The sequence below is a fragment of the Vigna unguiculata genome, chromosome 1 (assembly GCF_037176805.1).
Source record: "Vigna unguiculata cultivar grain cowpea cultivar isolate G323 ecotype 2 chromosome 1, ASM3717680v1, whole genome shotgun sequence".
Taxonomy (NCBI): domain Eukaryota; kingdom Viridiplantae; phylum Streptophyta; class Magnoliopsida; order Fabales; family Fabaceae; genus Vigna; species Vigna unguiculata.
The window spans coordinates 28455054-28471996 of record NC_140792.1 but is presented as its reverse complement, the minus strand read 5'-3'; the positions used below and the strand labels follow the sequence as shown (position 1 = coordinate 28471996).

Here is a 16943-nt window from a genome sequence, read left to right as displayed (position 1 = left end):
TCACTCATGAGAACATCTTTTCCTTTTAATTTTTTAACACCTACAAACACCAAATGTAGAATATTAGATGAGAATTCACAAAAAATACTAACAAAAAATATTAATAAATTTGAGTAACTTACCTAGATGGTTTGAGTTCCATATCCAACTTCTTGTACACATCAAAGCCTCTATAGTAATATGATGAAGTCGACTACGGTGAGAAGTTAATATCTGACCACCAGTACTAAAAGCAGATTCAGAAGCTACAGTTGTTATTGGAATAGCTAAAACATCCCTTGCAATTGCTTGAAGGGTTGGAAACTTTAACCCATTTGTTTTCCACCATGATAGGATATCAAATTCTTGTGTAACCGGCAAATTATCTTCTTCCAAGTAATAATCCAACTCTGTTTTCATAACTGTAGTTCTAGATTTTTTCTTTTTTGCCATAAACTCTAAAAATTCATTCGCATCATTATCAACATCCTTTCCCAACTCCAATGATGTAGCTCTATAAGAAGAAGTTTCATTCTTTTTTGATTGATATTCCAAAACCAAATCATAGCACATTTGACGAATCCTACTAAGTTTCAGATCAAAATCATTACCATACAATTTATAAAAATAATATTCTAACATGTCCATCTTGTACCTTGGATCTAAAACTGAAGCAATTGCCAATATATCATGAATAACACTCCAGTAACTTTCAAATTTCTTTAACATTTGTATTGCCATATTTTGAATGGTTATCTCAGGAGATTTAACCCAATCATTTATTGCAATCTTGATCTCACAAATCTTTGGGAAAAAGATGTTGGCAGTTGGGTATTTGGAGCCAGAAATGATTTCTATGATGTCATTAAATAATTTTAGCCTTCGACAAACATCCTTTGCAAATTCCCACTGAATATCAGTTGGCAAAGAAGTGTATTGAGCTTCACGTTGCTTTAACCTAAAAAACACATCCTTATAACATATGGCAATATCAAGCATCTTGTAAGTAGAATTCCATCTAGTTGGGCAATCCAAACTTAACTTTTTAGTGAAAGAAATTCGCAATTGTCTAGCTGTTTCCTCAAATTTTTCCATTCTTTTAGGAGTTGCTGTCCAATATGCTACACTTTCTCGAATTTTTTCCACCCCTTCTTTTAGGACGGCTAACCCTTCTTTCACAATCAAATTAAGGATATGTGCTGAACAACGCATATGAAGCAAAGACCCTTTCTTAATGAGTGTGTCCAACTTCAACTTATCCTTAATTTTTTCAATCATGCTATCATTTGTGCTGCAGTTGTCTAAAGTGATAGTAGACAATTTTGTATCAATATTCCAATCGAACAAACAATCAACTAATACATTGCAAAGTCGATCAGCTGTGTGAGGTGCGGGAACATAAATGAACCTATAAATTAAGCAATATTTTGTAAGACATATAATCTTTCTAGAGGTGCATAAAAAAAATTACTGGAAAATTTATAAATTAAAAAAGGTGTACCTCAAAATTATATTTTGCAATGTCCAATTGTCATCAATATAGTGAGCTGTGATAGACATATACCCTTTCTTTTGATTGCTTGCAGTCCACATATCCGATGTAATTGCTATTCTTCCTTTATTTGTATCTATCAACTTCATAACAACTTGTTTTTCATGTTCATAGATGCCGAGTATCTCTTTCTTTATCGTATTTCGTGAAGGAAGTTGAAATAATGGTTGAATTGTTATCACAAATCTAATAAAACCAATATGGTCCACTATTGACAATGGATATTCATGCAATATAATCATTGTTGCAAGTTCCCTATTGGCATTTTCTTTATTATAAGCTCCACAAGCCAATTCCTTTTTGCCACTTGAAATCTTAGAAAAAAGTGTTTTTTGTCCCCCTTTTCCTTTTGCTAAAGCCTTCTTTTGAATACATATGTTTGTATGATGGTGCAAGTGCTTTGTTCCATTCTTTGTTTCTCCACCAAGCAGTTTCTTGCAATAGTTACATTTAGCTTTGTATTTTCCATCAACTTTTATCTTTTCAAAGTGTTCCCACACAACACTTTTCAATTTCCCTTTCTCAGGCTCTACTTGTGTTGTTGAATGTATTTCATCATGAACTTCTGAAGGTGTTTGCGTAGATGGATTCAATGGAGATTGACTGTCATTATTGGAACTTTGAAAGGGAGTTGGTTGTTGTGAACACTGTGGTGGACTTGGTACCTGCAAATCTTGATCTCCTATGCTCATTTTCTCTAGAAACTAACATACATAACAAAAAAAAATCAAACAAAGTAAAAAGGTTAATTTCTTTTTTAACAAAATATAAAAGGAAAACCAATAATCAAGTTTAAAAATATTTCAAATATTTTTTATACTATTAAAAATTTATATTATACCACTTAAACGAAATAGCACAAATAACAAAATTAAATTAATAATAATTCAAATTTAAACATAGATTCTTCATCTTTTGATCTTGAATTAAATTAAGGATTTATGCAATTGAGCACTTAAAATTGAGAATTAAACATTATCATGAAACAAAAAATAAATAATAAATAAAATTATCATAAAGGAGTAAAGATAATTAAATGTGTGACCCAAATTTGAGAATATCCATTTGAACATAATATAACGGAAAAAAAAATGTATAATTAAGATTATGATAAAAGGAAAAGTACCTTGAAGATCTGCTTAAACCTTAAAGAACAAGCCAAACAATTAAAAGAGAGTAAAAAAGTGTATAACCAAAGTAACAAAAAGAAGAGCTACAAAATAAGAGTCAAACATTTTCATGAAAATAAATAAATAAATAAAGATAATCAAATGTGTAACCTAAAAATTATTTCATAGAATGAAATTGAGGAACACCTATTTGAACATAACCATGTACAGAGAGTAAAAATTATGTAATAAGAAGAAGAAAAATTACCTTCAAAATTAAATCTTGAAAAACAAACCAGACAATTGAGAGAGTAAACAAAGTGTATAACAAAAAACAAAGAGAATGAGAAATATGTTATATATATATATATATATATATATATATATATATATATATATATTATATTATATTATATTATATATTATATTACTATGTATATATATATATTATATGTGTGGATATCTTATGTTTATATATATATAATTATTTATATATATTATATTATATATTATATTATTATTACTATGTATATATATTATATGTGTGGATATCTTATGTTTATATATATATATATATATAGATATATATTTATTTTAAGTATATATTATATTATATTATATAATAATATAAATATAATAATATATATTATATTATTATGTATATATATTATATGTATATGCGTAAATATTTTATGCTTTTATATATATATATATATATATATATATATATATATATATATATATATATATTTCTTTTAAATTTTTATAAATTTGTAATGTTATAAATTTGTTTATAAAAGATCTCACTAGTTAAATGATTAATTTGTTTTATACGTATATATTATATATATTATATTATATTATTATGTATATATATTATATGTATATTATATTATATTATATTATATTATATCACATGTATATGTGTAAATATATATATATATATATATATATATATATATATATATATAAGTATATTTTATTTATATGTATATATACTATATTATATTATATTATATTATATTATATTATATTTTATGTGTAAATATATTATTTATTTATATATATTTTTTAGATTATTTAATAAATTATAAATAGTTTAGTAATTTAAGCGGGGACGGGTATTTGGGCGGGTATATATATATCCCCATCCCCATCCCCATCCCCAGTTGAAAATTTCGGGTATTACCCATACCCAGTCAAAGCGGGGATTCCCCGTCAAAACGGGGACGGGTTCGGGTGATACCCACGGGCACGGGTTTATTTGCCATCTCTATCTGTAGTTAAAATAAAATAGGTCAGTAATCAAGTTTAAAAAGCTATTGGACCTCAATTAGAGAAACCTTAATCATGGACCCATATAAAAAACTATAAATAGGACCTCAAGATAAGTTGGTAAGGACTTTTACTTTGCATTTATTACAACATTAATTACTAATCTCGAACGGACTTGAATTGACTTAAGCATCAGAGCCTAATTGACAAGTATCCTAATCATCCGGCTAACCAAACAGGAGAAAGAAAGGACTGAAGAGGAGAAGAGAAAAAGGAGGAGTCAAATGAGTGTTTTAGATAGACGCTCGGTCCCTGTATCTAAAACAAATAATATATATAATAATAATTCTACTAATAGTATAAATAATAATAAAATTATTACTTATAATAATATAAATAATAATAATAATACTTACTATGATAATAATAATAATATCGCAATTAATAATACATACAATAAATCAGAAGTAACAATATTAATTATAGTTAATATAATAAAAATCATAAATCATAAACAAATTAGCAGCGGGTTCGAACCTCGTTCGTCAATGACACATGTTATTTGGACATATGTTAGTAAACAATAATGAGAATATTTAAAGAAAAAAAAAATCAAATGACAGAAAACCAAAAAAATAGATAGCTGTCACCAAAATAAGAAAAAAAAATTTTAGAAATTTTCATTGTATTTTTTTTTATATGTATAGTAAATTCAAAAAGTAAATAAAATACAAAATCTACCTCGGAATTCAGTTTTATGAGAACTAAATTTCTAAAATCTGAATTCTCAACGACAACCAAAATCATGTTATATGTGTAAGTATTTAGTATATTTAGAAAATCTTAGTAAAGGATCTTTAGAAGATAATTCTCATGTTAGAATTAAGGAATTAACAGCTGGTATATAATTTGGAATACAATTGTCTCGCTTAAGGCACCACCTATAAATTTAAAGTTGCTTTAAAAGATATTGATTCATCTTGTGATACTCATTACAAATAACTCTTATCCCTATATAAGAGTTATTTATACATTAATTTAAAGGGCTGAATGTGTGTATCCAAAACACTAGTTTACTTGGGCAAAGTGAAGAAATGCTTAAGAAAGTAAAAACATGCAAGACTAGTGGCATTTTGTCACCACCTAATCACACAATTCTATATAATTGCACCCCTAAATCTCTAGAACCTTGTCCAATATTTCGTTCTTCGTAGACAAACACAAACAAGTAACGTAAAGTAGTAGTTATTATAGGATATTACTATTCAAATCTCAAGCATAATTGTTGTGGCACAACAAATTCACTATGGAATAAAATTGTAAAATTATGTGGATTTCTGTTTTTTTTTTTTAAATTGGTTCAAATAAAATATAATCATAGTTAAAAGTTAATGTAATTAAAAATTTATATTATTATATTTGTTGTCATCCACAACATTATCAAATTCAAAATTAATGTAATTAAAATTCACCTTTATTTTGCAACCACCTATTCACTTTCTTGGTGAATGAGATTTCAATTCATTAAAAACTAAAGGTGTTTTCTACTGCATCTATTATGTTCTTGGTGAATGAATTTGAATTAAAATAAAACTCAATTAAAATACTTAAGTCACAAGCATCTATTCTCTTTACTTTTTTTTTATCAGTCCAGAACTCTTCTCTTTAAGTAACTTGCGTTGGTTATCAGCAAGTTTGTCTCTTTGCCCGAATCCAATTTAATGTAAAATTAAGAATATCAAAATAAGTTTTCTACTTATATATATATATATATATATATATATATATATATATATATATATATATATATATATATATCTTTTGTGAACCTTAACGCATAATTTCTATTTTAACTACCTTTGGCTATGACATTGTTTCATTCCTTTACTTTGCCCACATGATATGCAACAAGTGGTGAACACCGTCATCTTTCTCTTATTGGTGTTTAATTCAGTTTGAATTGGATTTACAATAATGAAATTTACTCAAATCAAATTCGTAGTAGTGATAAAAGAACTAATATTATTTGAAGTAAATAGATTTATAAATCATATATAATTAGAAAATTTTACCACTTCCATCAACAACTTTATCTTTGTTTCAAGCAAATGTGAACCAATCTTCCTCTACCTAGGTTTCAATTCCTCATATGTTACTATGTCATCTTTGTTAGTATCTTTGTTAGTGTCCATGAATGAAAACTTACGTTTGATTATTTACACCTCTTCAACAATTTCAATCACATACTCAAGTTCTTTTTTTAATCTATTGATGATACAAAACTGTTTCAGTAAATTATTTTGACATCAAATCCTTTCAGATAACAATATTAAAATCAATCACTACTTAAGTAATTATTCAGGATTTGAAGTTTTGTCAATATTTTTTTTTTTTTTGAAGACGTCTTAGATGATTGAAGGAATAAGATTTATTTAAATTATTCTTAGTCTAACTCCTAAACAATGTAGGATTATATATTATTCTTAGTTTCAACTCCTCAATAATGTAGGATTATATATTATGTGTACTGAAGCATAAATGTAATTAAAGATGGTAAATATTCAAAAGACTTTCCTTATAAGATATACTCAATGTAAAGTCTAATCTCCAAACCAATGTTGTAAGGATTCAAGTATTTAAAAAATTATTTTCAGTTTTGAGAAGGGTAAACATGCGTAAATGACAAGGTTAAGATTTGAAAAATTAAATTACACATATATTTCTTTCAAATTGTTGCAAATTATGATTTTATAGCACCAGAACATATTCCCACCATTTGTACTGGTTCCATCTATTATAATTTAGTTTCTATCAATTACAAATTAAGAAATATAATGACTAACCGAGGGTCTTGGGGTTGCCTTCTTATTTCACTCATGTTCTGAACTTCTGGTAGAGTTTGACAACATATGAAAAAGTAGTTCTTTATTTGTTATTGTTCTTCCATTTCAAGGATACATTTATTCATTTACATAATTTTTGGCTTCTAACAATATTAGATTCATGTATGTTCAAATTGCAATGAATCTCAATTTTGTAAATTTACGTGGACATCTATTTGCTTGATATAGCACAATATTGTATAATTTGTATGTATACAAAGGTGTTTAAAGATTGAGAAAAAGTTGACTTCATAAGAGGATATATAATCTCTTATATGTTATCGAAATCGGTAGTATTGTAGATATACACTGTTGGAAGGCATTAAGTACTAATAATAGTAATACAATCGTAAAGTGTTAAGAAAAGAGGACTCGAGAATCCTTCTTCAAACGTAATAAATCTTTTGGACAATATAAATGGTTAAATAAATTTTAGGTGAGTCTCTTATACTTTTGTTTAGAGGTGGCAAAATGAGTTAGCGCGACTCGTTTTAGTCTTGTTCGTCCTTAGCCCACCTAAAGTGGGTTGGGTCGAACTAATCCACTACTAAAAAATAGGCTAAAAAATGTAACCCGTCATAGGATAGGATGGCAGGCTGGCCTGCCACATTTTTTTTAATTTTTAATTTTTAATTTATTTGTATATATACTTAAAAATAAATATTTAAAGCATATTTAATTATTTAAACATTTCCAAGCTTTGAATTAATTAATTAATATTTTTAATTGGATAAATTAAAATAATTATTACATTTACATGTTATATTACTCTATTATAACTAATAATTGAAACTTAATTTATAAGTATTAATGATTTAAATTATAATAGTATTTCATATTTACATCTTTATAAAATATAATATAGAAAATTTAATATTTTTAATTATTTTTATTTAATTTTTAATTTAAAAAGAAAAACAGGCCAACGGGCCAAGGACGAGCTGACCCACCAATTTTGCAAGTTAGGCAAGCTGGGCCAAAATTGTTAATAGGTTAAAAATTGCAACCCGACCTACTCCATTTTAAAGGATGATAGCTTGCTAGCCACAACCCATTTTGCAACCCCTATTTTTGTTTCTTATTGTATGAGTTCTTTAAATATTAAAAGCTTTTTAGTTTTGTGTTAAATCTTAGGAATTATTTTGTGATCCTTGAAATTTATGACATCTTGTTTAATTAAAAGCTATGATTTTTTTTTTTTTTTTTACTTAGAGTAGAACAATTACTACCATGTTTGAATGTCAATATTGAATGTTATATCATTATTCATGAAGATTGTGATAATACTGTTTGCAAAAAGAGTCTTGAAGAATGAAGATTTGATGAAGTTTGGAAACAGTGGCGGATCTTGACCAACATTATTGGGGTGTCCAAATAATACATCCAAAATTTATACATTTCATTATTGTCACTAACACAATAAAAAATGAAGTATACGAAGAAAATTGAGAGACATAAATACCAAAAATGATTTATTAATATACCTATTTAAATAATCTATTCCTTTATTCTTCATCAATATATCTATTTAAAAAAAATAATACTAAAAAATGATTTATCATAATCTAATAAAAAATTGAGAGACATAAATACAAAAGAATAAATCGATGATAATCAAACCACACTTCAAATTCAATTATAAAAAACACACAGTACAATCATTTTTTTCTTCTATGTTGATAAAATAAAAAATTAATATAAAAGAGGCTCATTAAATAAATTATTAAACTAATATTTCACTATCAAGTGAGACAAAAGAGAATTACCTTCTTCTTTATTTCTTCAAATGTAAGAGAACAGTTGAAAGATGAAAGCAGAAATAATTGATCTTTTTCTCTTCCGAAAGAAAAGAAAATAGGTAAGAATGGAAGATGAGAACAATTTGTAAAAAATTCAAGACATAGACATATAAAAGAGGCTCATTAAATAAATTATTGAATTAATATTTCACTATCAAGTGAGACAAAAGAATTACCTTCTTCTTTTCTTCCTCGAGGATGGAAGAGAATAAAGGAGAAATAAGAGAAAAAATAATAGATCTTTTTCTTTTCAAAAACAAAAGAAAACAGATGAGGAATGAAATATGAAAACAATTTATGAAAAACACAATCTATAATGAAAAAAAATAATAAAAAGTATCTTGATAAATCTTTTTAATCTTTATTTTTTATTATATTTGATTTTATATTTTATTATTTATTAGTATTAATTATTATGTTTATAAAAGAAATAAAATATTTAATTTAATATTTATAACAAAATAAAATCAAAATACCTAATATTTATAATAAAAAAAATTAAAATATCTATTGTAAAAAAAATTTCAAATTTTTTGGGGGGCCCAAGGCCCCTGCCTGCACCCATGATGATCCGACTTAAAATATATAGTTATGTGAATAACATATTAAATAAGCTTAAATAACAATCGATCAGTTGATTTGACTTAAGTAAATGAAATCAACTGATTGAGAATTACTTTCAATCAACTCATATGTAAGTTTACATACTATATAGCTTACTTTTTTTTTTCCAGTGAAATGAGGAGAGAATTTCGTGAAAATGCTTTGAAATTGAAAATCTCATTCTCTTAAAGAAAGTCAATGCAATCGTGTTCGTGAATTCTTCTTTTAAGGTGTTGAAGTTGTGATTGCTCCTTGTTTGGTGAGTTAAATAAGGTTTTTGATTGGCTAGGGAAAGCCAATCTTGAGGTTTGGTCTTTCTTGTGACTTCGCTATGTTTGTGTGGTGTGAATTCAGGTTTACAGAAAAATTCTTACTATGTTGTGATTGTTTCTTGTGTGAATCAAGAAACTTGTGTTGAGTGTATTTTTTTTGTTAAATATTCAATTGTAAGAATATTTTAATATCTTGAAATAGTGAAATGATCAAATTAAGGTTGTTTTGACTAATTAGATGCAGCTCCATTAATATAAAATTTTGTGTGTTTATTTTATCTTTTTTGTAGTTTACTGTTCTAGGTTGATGTCATCAAGAAAACTAATATGTTGTATCTTTCATAGCATATTTGGTGCAATTGTATAATCAATTAACAAATCTATATATTGGTTGAATTCAAGATAGTTCTTTAATATCAAATCAACCGAATCTGTCATATGTTGTGTGAAAAATTATTAAGATTTACTATTAGAATTTTAATATGTTGATTTTGTGTTTCAGTCAATTAAAATGTTTGATCCAAGAATTATGCATGGTTAAGTTTCATGGTGATCAGTCAGATTTAAGAAAACTTTTTTTTATAAGTTTTTAAACTAAACAAAAATTTTAAAGGACCAATTCAATACCTCTTTCTAGGCATAAATCATTTTTAGTGATTACAAATATAACTATTTTTTATTGTTTTACAATTGCGCACACACACAATCCATTTAATAAATTAGGAATTAAGAGTAAGATAGTGCATCTCTATAATTCTTTTGCCAATGAATTAGGACATTGGAGTTAAATACCCATATTCATCAGAACTCATCCCTATGATCCTACCATTACATACTTCGATTTCAAAACTTAAGAAAATTACTCATATATCCCCTTTATTTGTTGGCATGTGAGTTGTTGATCATTCCAATTACAACTATTTTTAGTGAGTCTATATTTAATATTATTAGTCACGTTTAACAAGTATCTTTCTAATTTTCTTTGTGACAATATTGAAGCACCGATTTTAACTCAAGATTGGTTAAATGATTTTGAAAATATTAGTAATTTTATTTATAATAGTTTCCGATATTTTCTTAATATCTCACTTGTAAATTATAAATTTGCTAATAATTGATTTTGTTTGTGAAGATGAAGGAAATGAAGTAGTTTAAAAGAAGAAGAAAATGTTGTAGATTTTTCAATCCCTAATGTTCTTTCATGGATAATATTTCTAGATAAAGAGATAAAGATGTAGGTTCTTTTTTAATATGATTTTCTTAAAATTGGAAGAGATGTGGTGAATTTGTAGTCACCTATTGCAAATTTGAAGTAAATAAAAAAGTTCAGACTTGATAGACAAGTAAAATTACTAATAGACGCTATTTATTTATGTAATTTTTCGTATGTAAATTATTTATGAATTTCTAATATGTATATAATAATTGTCAATGAATTTTTTTTATCGTAAATAATCCATAAATACATTTTATTTATTTACCAATTTTGACAATAGATAAATTTAATTTTTCTTATAATGGACTGAAGTTATAAAATAAATTACAGATTAATTAATTAGATTGATGTATGATTTAATAAGAGTGATTAGGGCATTTCTTCCACCACAACCTCACCTGCATAATCTAATCGTTAAAGTGGAAAGTCTCATTTATTTCTAGTAATTGAGCATCATTAGTTATAGCTTCCACATAGAAGCTTACATGAAATACATCAATCGTTCAAATTTAGGCAGTGATGATATGGCTTCTATGGCTGTGCCAAGAGGCCATGCTGTTTCCACAAGAGCATCTTCATATTCAATTTTATCAGCCAGTGTAAACTTTTGATTAGGATCTAGGCCTGGAAACAAATACATGCACAAGCAATGAAAAACAAACACATAATAATAACAATAACCAATTTGTATGAATTTGAACATGATCATATATAGTGGAAACCTACCAAATCCATCAACCAGCAACGCATACTGGTATGTAATGTCCATGCATACAAATGTAACTCTTTCTTTAGAAAGAAGTGGATAACTGGATATGGCATCTTCAAATGTTTTTCCACAAGCTTTCTTAACCAGGTTTTCAAGATCCACAGGGCGAACAATGGCATTGGGAGATTTTGGATCAACGATACCAACCTATACAATAAACAATCAAATTACTGTCACTGTAGCCTGAGAAAGAAATCCAAATCAGAAACTCACGCTAAAATAATGCTCTTACGTCTCTGTTCAGGTAATAGAACGATGAAGTAGCATAAATATGTCTTTGTCCACTTCCTTTTCCACCGTCCCAGACCCCACCAAATGAGCAATTGCGATGAGAACATGGCGCGTTCAGTTTCAGAGCCTCAAGGACAATCTCTCTGCATGCATCATAACTGGGCCCTGACTTTGGAGGGTACACTGCATACTCCACTCCTGAATATGTATATCTTCCTATAAACAATAACAAACTCACTTGTGTTATTGCACGCAAATTCACCGGAATGGTGCTTTTTCCTCATCTCTCAACATATGATGAAGAAGTGAATGGCACAAAGCAATGAGTTTGTTTACCATCGTATCCAGCCAAAATGCAAGGGTTAGCAGAGCCATTAGTGAGCTTCAAAACTTGAGCACGAAATGCTTCTCTACCATAGTGCAAGTAACTGAAACACAAATGATGGTGTTTAAAACTAAATATTGTACCATTCTGAAAATGATGTGAAATCTAAACTTGTCTCATGTGTGTAGGGAGAATAAGAAATGAAACCTGTGAACATAGAGATCATAGTTTTTGCCCTTCGCATATAGCTTCTTTATGTATGGATCCTGTCCTTGAGGTAGTAATGGGGCATTTTTGGCTGTCTTCCTTGAGACAGCATATGCCATTTAAACTGATCCTCCTCCAAGATCAACTACTCCCACTGTCCTTGAAAATCTTTTTCCCAGCCTCCCCAGTAGATAATTCACAGCCAACTACAACTCATAAAAGTTGCAAGTCACAAAAATTATAATGCACAACACAAATACACCACAGTCATATCAAAATGATTTCCCCAAAATTGCGTCCAGACATCAGACTAATAAATCATTCATTAAAAAACAATATATATATAAATTTAAAATAATGTGATAAATTTAATTAATTACAAAATTTATTTAAAATTTTGTGAATATTTTACTTAATTTTACAATGATGTTTTGATATTTATAAATAATTTTTATTTTTGATATATATTAAATCACAGTATAATAATTATTTATATAATCTATAACGATATATAAAACAATTTCTTTTTCTTCTTACATTTTATAATATCAATCATACTTTTTATAATATAATTATTTATTAATTTTTTTATTCATCAATAATTATTCTCTATATTCATTTTATTTTATTTTAATAAAATATAAATTTATTTTATATATTAACTTAATAATATTATTAATATAATATTATTCATATTTAAAATTTATACACGTACGTAATATCACATCTGTTTACGCTAATTTTTTTTTAAATTCAATATATTTAATATTTCAAACTAAAATAAAATATAGTTTTTTTAAAAATAATTAACTCAATATCAATTTACAATCCCAATAATTCTTTCAAACTAATCCATCATCCAAATAATTCATACACAATAAATTAAACAATTAGATACAAATTTTAAAATATCAAATATTTATATGACTCTCCTTATTCATGCTCTGTTCTGAACCACGCTGTCTTTTTAAATTTTAAAATTTAAAAGAATATCTGATGACATATATGGAAAGAACGAACGCAATAATATCATGTATGCTGTCGCATCAATATATATATATATATATATATATATATATATATATATATATATATATATATATATTAATTATCTTTCAAATTTTACGATGCAGTTTAATGATCAGATAAAATGTAAGACTGTATTTGTTCTCAGAGTAAAGATAAATATTTAAGTAAAAAAATCTTGACCCAGAGGATCTCTCTTGATTCTTTATTTATTTCATGGTTGAAATAGAGTGGTCGTTGTGCTTACGATTTGTTGAGATCTATGTCGGAAAGAAAGGAAACCTCTTAAATTTGTAAATTTATATTTTAATTATTAAATTTTCACAATTTTATTTTATAATATGATGTATTATCTTTTAAATAATTTTAAAATATTAAAAATTAAAAAATTAAAAAGTAAAAAATTATTTAAAAATGTCACCTAAAATTATAAAAAAAATTATCAAAATTTAATAATAAAAAAATATTTTTATTAAATTTATATTTTAGCCTTTCTTCTCTTTTTATTTACAGAAAGTTTCTTTAGCTATCTCTTAGACGTATTGCATTTATTTTAATATTATTTTGGCTTGAAAGAAAAAGAAAAAGAAAAACGAAAGGTAAAATCAAATGGACAAGGATATGAAGAAAAAAGATATCTCATATCATACCCATAAATAAGAACCTTCTCAGGTTCCTTCAATTATGGCTACTGCATCATCTGATTGAACGTTCAGACTACTTCTGTTCCTGAACAAATCCCTAACCTGAAAGATAACAAACTCAAAACGCAAGAAGTTGAAAAGCCATAATAAGCAAAATGAGAAAACGAAGCTCTGGTTAGTTACCGCTTGCAATATCTGTTCAGCAGCATTCCCTTCCAAAAGTCTCAAACCTGCGGTTGCCTGCGTCATTAACAAAATGAAAAGACATTATGTGAAAAATGTTGTTCAGATTTTGGGCCAAACGTTGTATTGTTATAGAGAAGAGAAAGACCCACGCCAAGCGTAAGGGGTGTCTTGGGGTGCAGGTTCTGAGGGACAACATTTTCAGCTGCCTCTAAAAGTGGAATCAAAGATCGTGCAGCTTTTTCAGGATTATCGGCATATGAACTCAAACCAGGTGTGACCTACAGCACAAGAACGAGAGTGAGGTTTTGCATTGAGAACAGGTTATGAAGAAAACATTAGCAGGCCAAATGACGGTACCTATGCGAGAAACTCAAGATTATTGCCAATGCGAAGGAGATCTAAGTTCTGGTCGAAATGGAAAACGTGAACTCGAGTTCCAGTGCTACCAGCATCAAAAATCGCAGCGTAAGAGGTAAGGTTTTCTTCTTCTTTGAGGAATATTTTCCGATTAGATAGAAGGTTGTTCCCAAGATACTGGGAGGAAGAGAACGTAGGCAGTAACAAAAGGAAGAAACTAAAGAAAATTTGAAACCCCATTCTCAGATCACTCTTACCTACCAACACAAAATTAACATGTGCTTCCTATATAAAGAGGGAGATGAGATGTACTTTTTAGCCTGCCCCTCTAAAAAAATTTATCAGATATAAAAAAAATGAAATTGTAATTTAATTAAATTTAATATATAATATTTCAATAATTTTAAATATAAGATCTCAAAACATGATGAAGTCATCCGTTAATAAAGGATATTTGTTCAATAAACAGAGAATGCATTCTAAATTTCGTCATTAAATATGGAGAGAACATGAAAAGTCTAATTATTCATTGAACCTTTGCATAATCAATGAATGTATGTATGGTTGATCATTTTGTCGCCTCATAGAGTAAAGTTTCTGATAGTATTTTACTGATTTTGGTGGCGAGGAATTAATTATGTCGCTAATATTAATAACAATAATAATTAAAGCTTGAAATGTTGACGCTCATCGTTCATTATCATATTCTTACAAACCTATTTATTATCTCTTCTACACTAAGAGGGTACAGACAAATTTCATTATTTTATATCTATATTTAAAAGAAAAGTTTATTTTTATTTTCACACTCAAATATAATGAATATCAAATTTTGTATTCGTTGAATAACAAGTATATACTCATTTCTGCATTTGTAATTTTACTTGCTTTTTTGTTATTTCAAAATCAATTAATTATTTATATAAAATAATTAAAAAAATTACGATTAAAAAAATATAATATTATTAAATATTTAATATTAAAAGGGGTATTTTTGTTTATTTAATATAAAGTATTCAGAAGAAAATTATAATCGTATACATTTTAAATTAAAATACTAAATAAAATTTCATCAGAGTCAAAATATTTATTAAATTCATAAACGTTCATTTTACCAAGTTGATAAAATTTAAAAATATTTCAAAAAAAATGTAAAAGGAAAACAAATATTTTAAATGTATGTTTACTTCAATATTTTAAATTCTAATGCAATCTATTTTTTGTATACCAATAAAAATTAGAATACATCACTTGATCAAAATCATACAAAGAAAAATGATTAGACTAATAGTAATTGAAATTTAACATAGATTTTTTATCTTTTGAACTTCAATATATGTTGGATGATGATAAAAAGATTAATGACAACTACATTAAATTATTTTATTATAGTAACTAAAATTTATTTATGCGATTAAAGTTATAAAATTACACTATGAATGAGTTATTGTTGCGGGTTGCACAATTGTCCCGTGACGAAGGCCAAATAGGTCAAGTCAAAATCCAAGTAGGATTCCTAGTAGGATAATTACTGAGGGAGAGATTGTTGTAGGTGGCATCAATTGTCCCATGATAGAGGCCAAGTGGGTCGGTCATAATCAAAGGCTTGTGTTACACTCTTAAGTAAAATGAGTTGTGACTTGACTAATGACTATAGCTTTTGGCCTAGTGGTAAGCGCTCGATCCTAACAATTGGTATCAGAGCCAAGGTGACGAGTTCGATTCATGGTGGACAATTATTAAGGGGGAGATTGTTGCGAGTTACACAATTGTCCTGTGGCGGAGGCCAAGTCAAACTCGAATCGTGGCACTTGGACTTTGTGGTATACTCTTAGGTAAAAAAACAATGTTATGCATGATAAAAATAAACAACGAATAAAAATATTAAAAAAAGGATCACATGGAAACAATTTGATAGACCATTGAATAAAATGACACAATGAAAACTATTCAAATATCAATCTAGTCAACATACATCATTTAAACATAATTGCACAAAGGTTGTAATAAGAAGGAAAATATCTTGATGCGAATGAATTTTATGACAAGCCAAACAATTATAAGAAATAAAAAATAAAAAGTTTGTAGTGTGTGTTTGTGCATATTATACATACATACATATATATATATATATATATATATATATATATATATATATATATATATATGTGTGTGTGTGTGTGTGTGTGTGTGTGTGTGTGTGTGTGTGTGTGTGATCTGGTGATGAAAGATCTTGTCAATTCGACATTGGTACGTGGCATTAGTGTTTTTGACCCTAAACGACATTACTTCATGATAATAATTGGCTTGTTTGGTAATGAAGACAGTCTTGTCCCTGTTCGATTCATACATGGGTATTTGGTTGTATTCGAAATAGTGTCCAGAAAACTCAGCACATTATGATAGGAAGCTCAATCGACTAGTTGATCAATGTTGGGTAGGGGATAAGCGTCTTTAGGGCACACTTTGTTGAGGTCGGTGAAGTTTGTGTACATTCTCCACTAAACGCTC

At 27.3% G+C, this 16943-nt stretch overlaps 1 protein-coding gene across 1 annotated transcript; it reads right to left on the bottom strand.

Moving 5' to 3' along the window:
• Window positions 1–11101: 11101 nt before the first annotated feature.
• On the bottom strand, window positions 11102–14695 carry LOC114173527 (nucleoside-triphosphatase-like). Its single transcript, XM_085671634.1, has 9 exons — window positions 14433–14695; window positions 14225–14353; window positions 14073–14129; window positions 13896–13991; window positions 12220–12425; window positions 12024–12115; window positions 11689–11903; window positions 11414–11603; window positions 11102–11311 (listed from the first exon to the last, which is right to left on the bottom strand). Exons 5-9 carry the CDS (start codon window positions 12336–12338, stop codon window positions 11169–11171), a joined length of 759 nt encoding a protein of 252 aa, XP_085527760.1. The 5' UTR covers window positions 12339–12425; window positions 13896–13991; window positions 14073–14129; window positions 14225–14353; window positions 14433–14695; the 3' UTR covers window positions 11102–11168.
• Window positions 14696–16943: the final 2248 nt, after the last annotated feature.

What these genes read in the sequence shown, in the direction of transcription:
- LOC114173527 (XM_085671634.1), bottom strand. Translation starts at nt 12,338, where the DNA reads ATGGCATATGCTGTCTCAAGGAAGACAGCCAAAAATGCCCCATTACTA. An exon ending in TATGATCTCTATGTTCACAG is followed by an intron (nt 12,116 to 12,219) that starts GTTTCATTTCTT and finishes TTTGTGTTTCAG; the next exon opens with TTACTTGCACTATGGTAGAG. An exon ending in TCTATTACCTGAACAGAGAC is followed by an intron (nt 11,604 to 11,688) that starts GTAAGAGCATTA and finishes TTTATTGTATAG; the next exon opens with GTTGGTATCGTTGATCCAAA.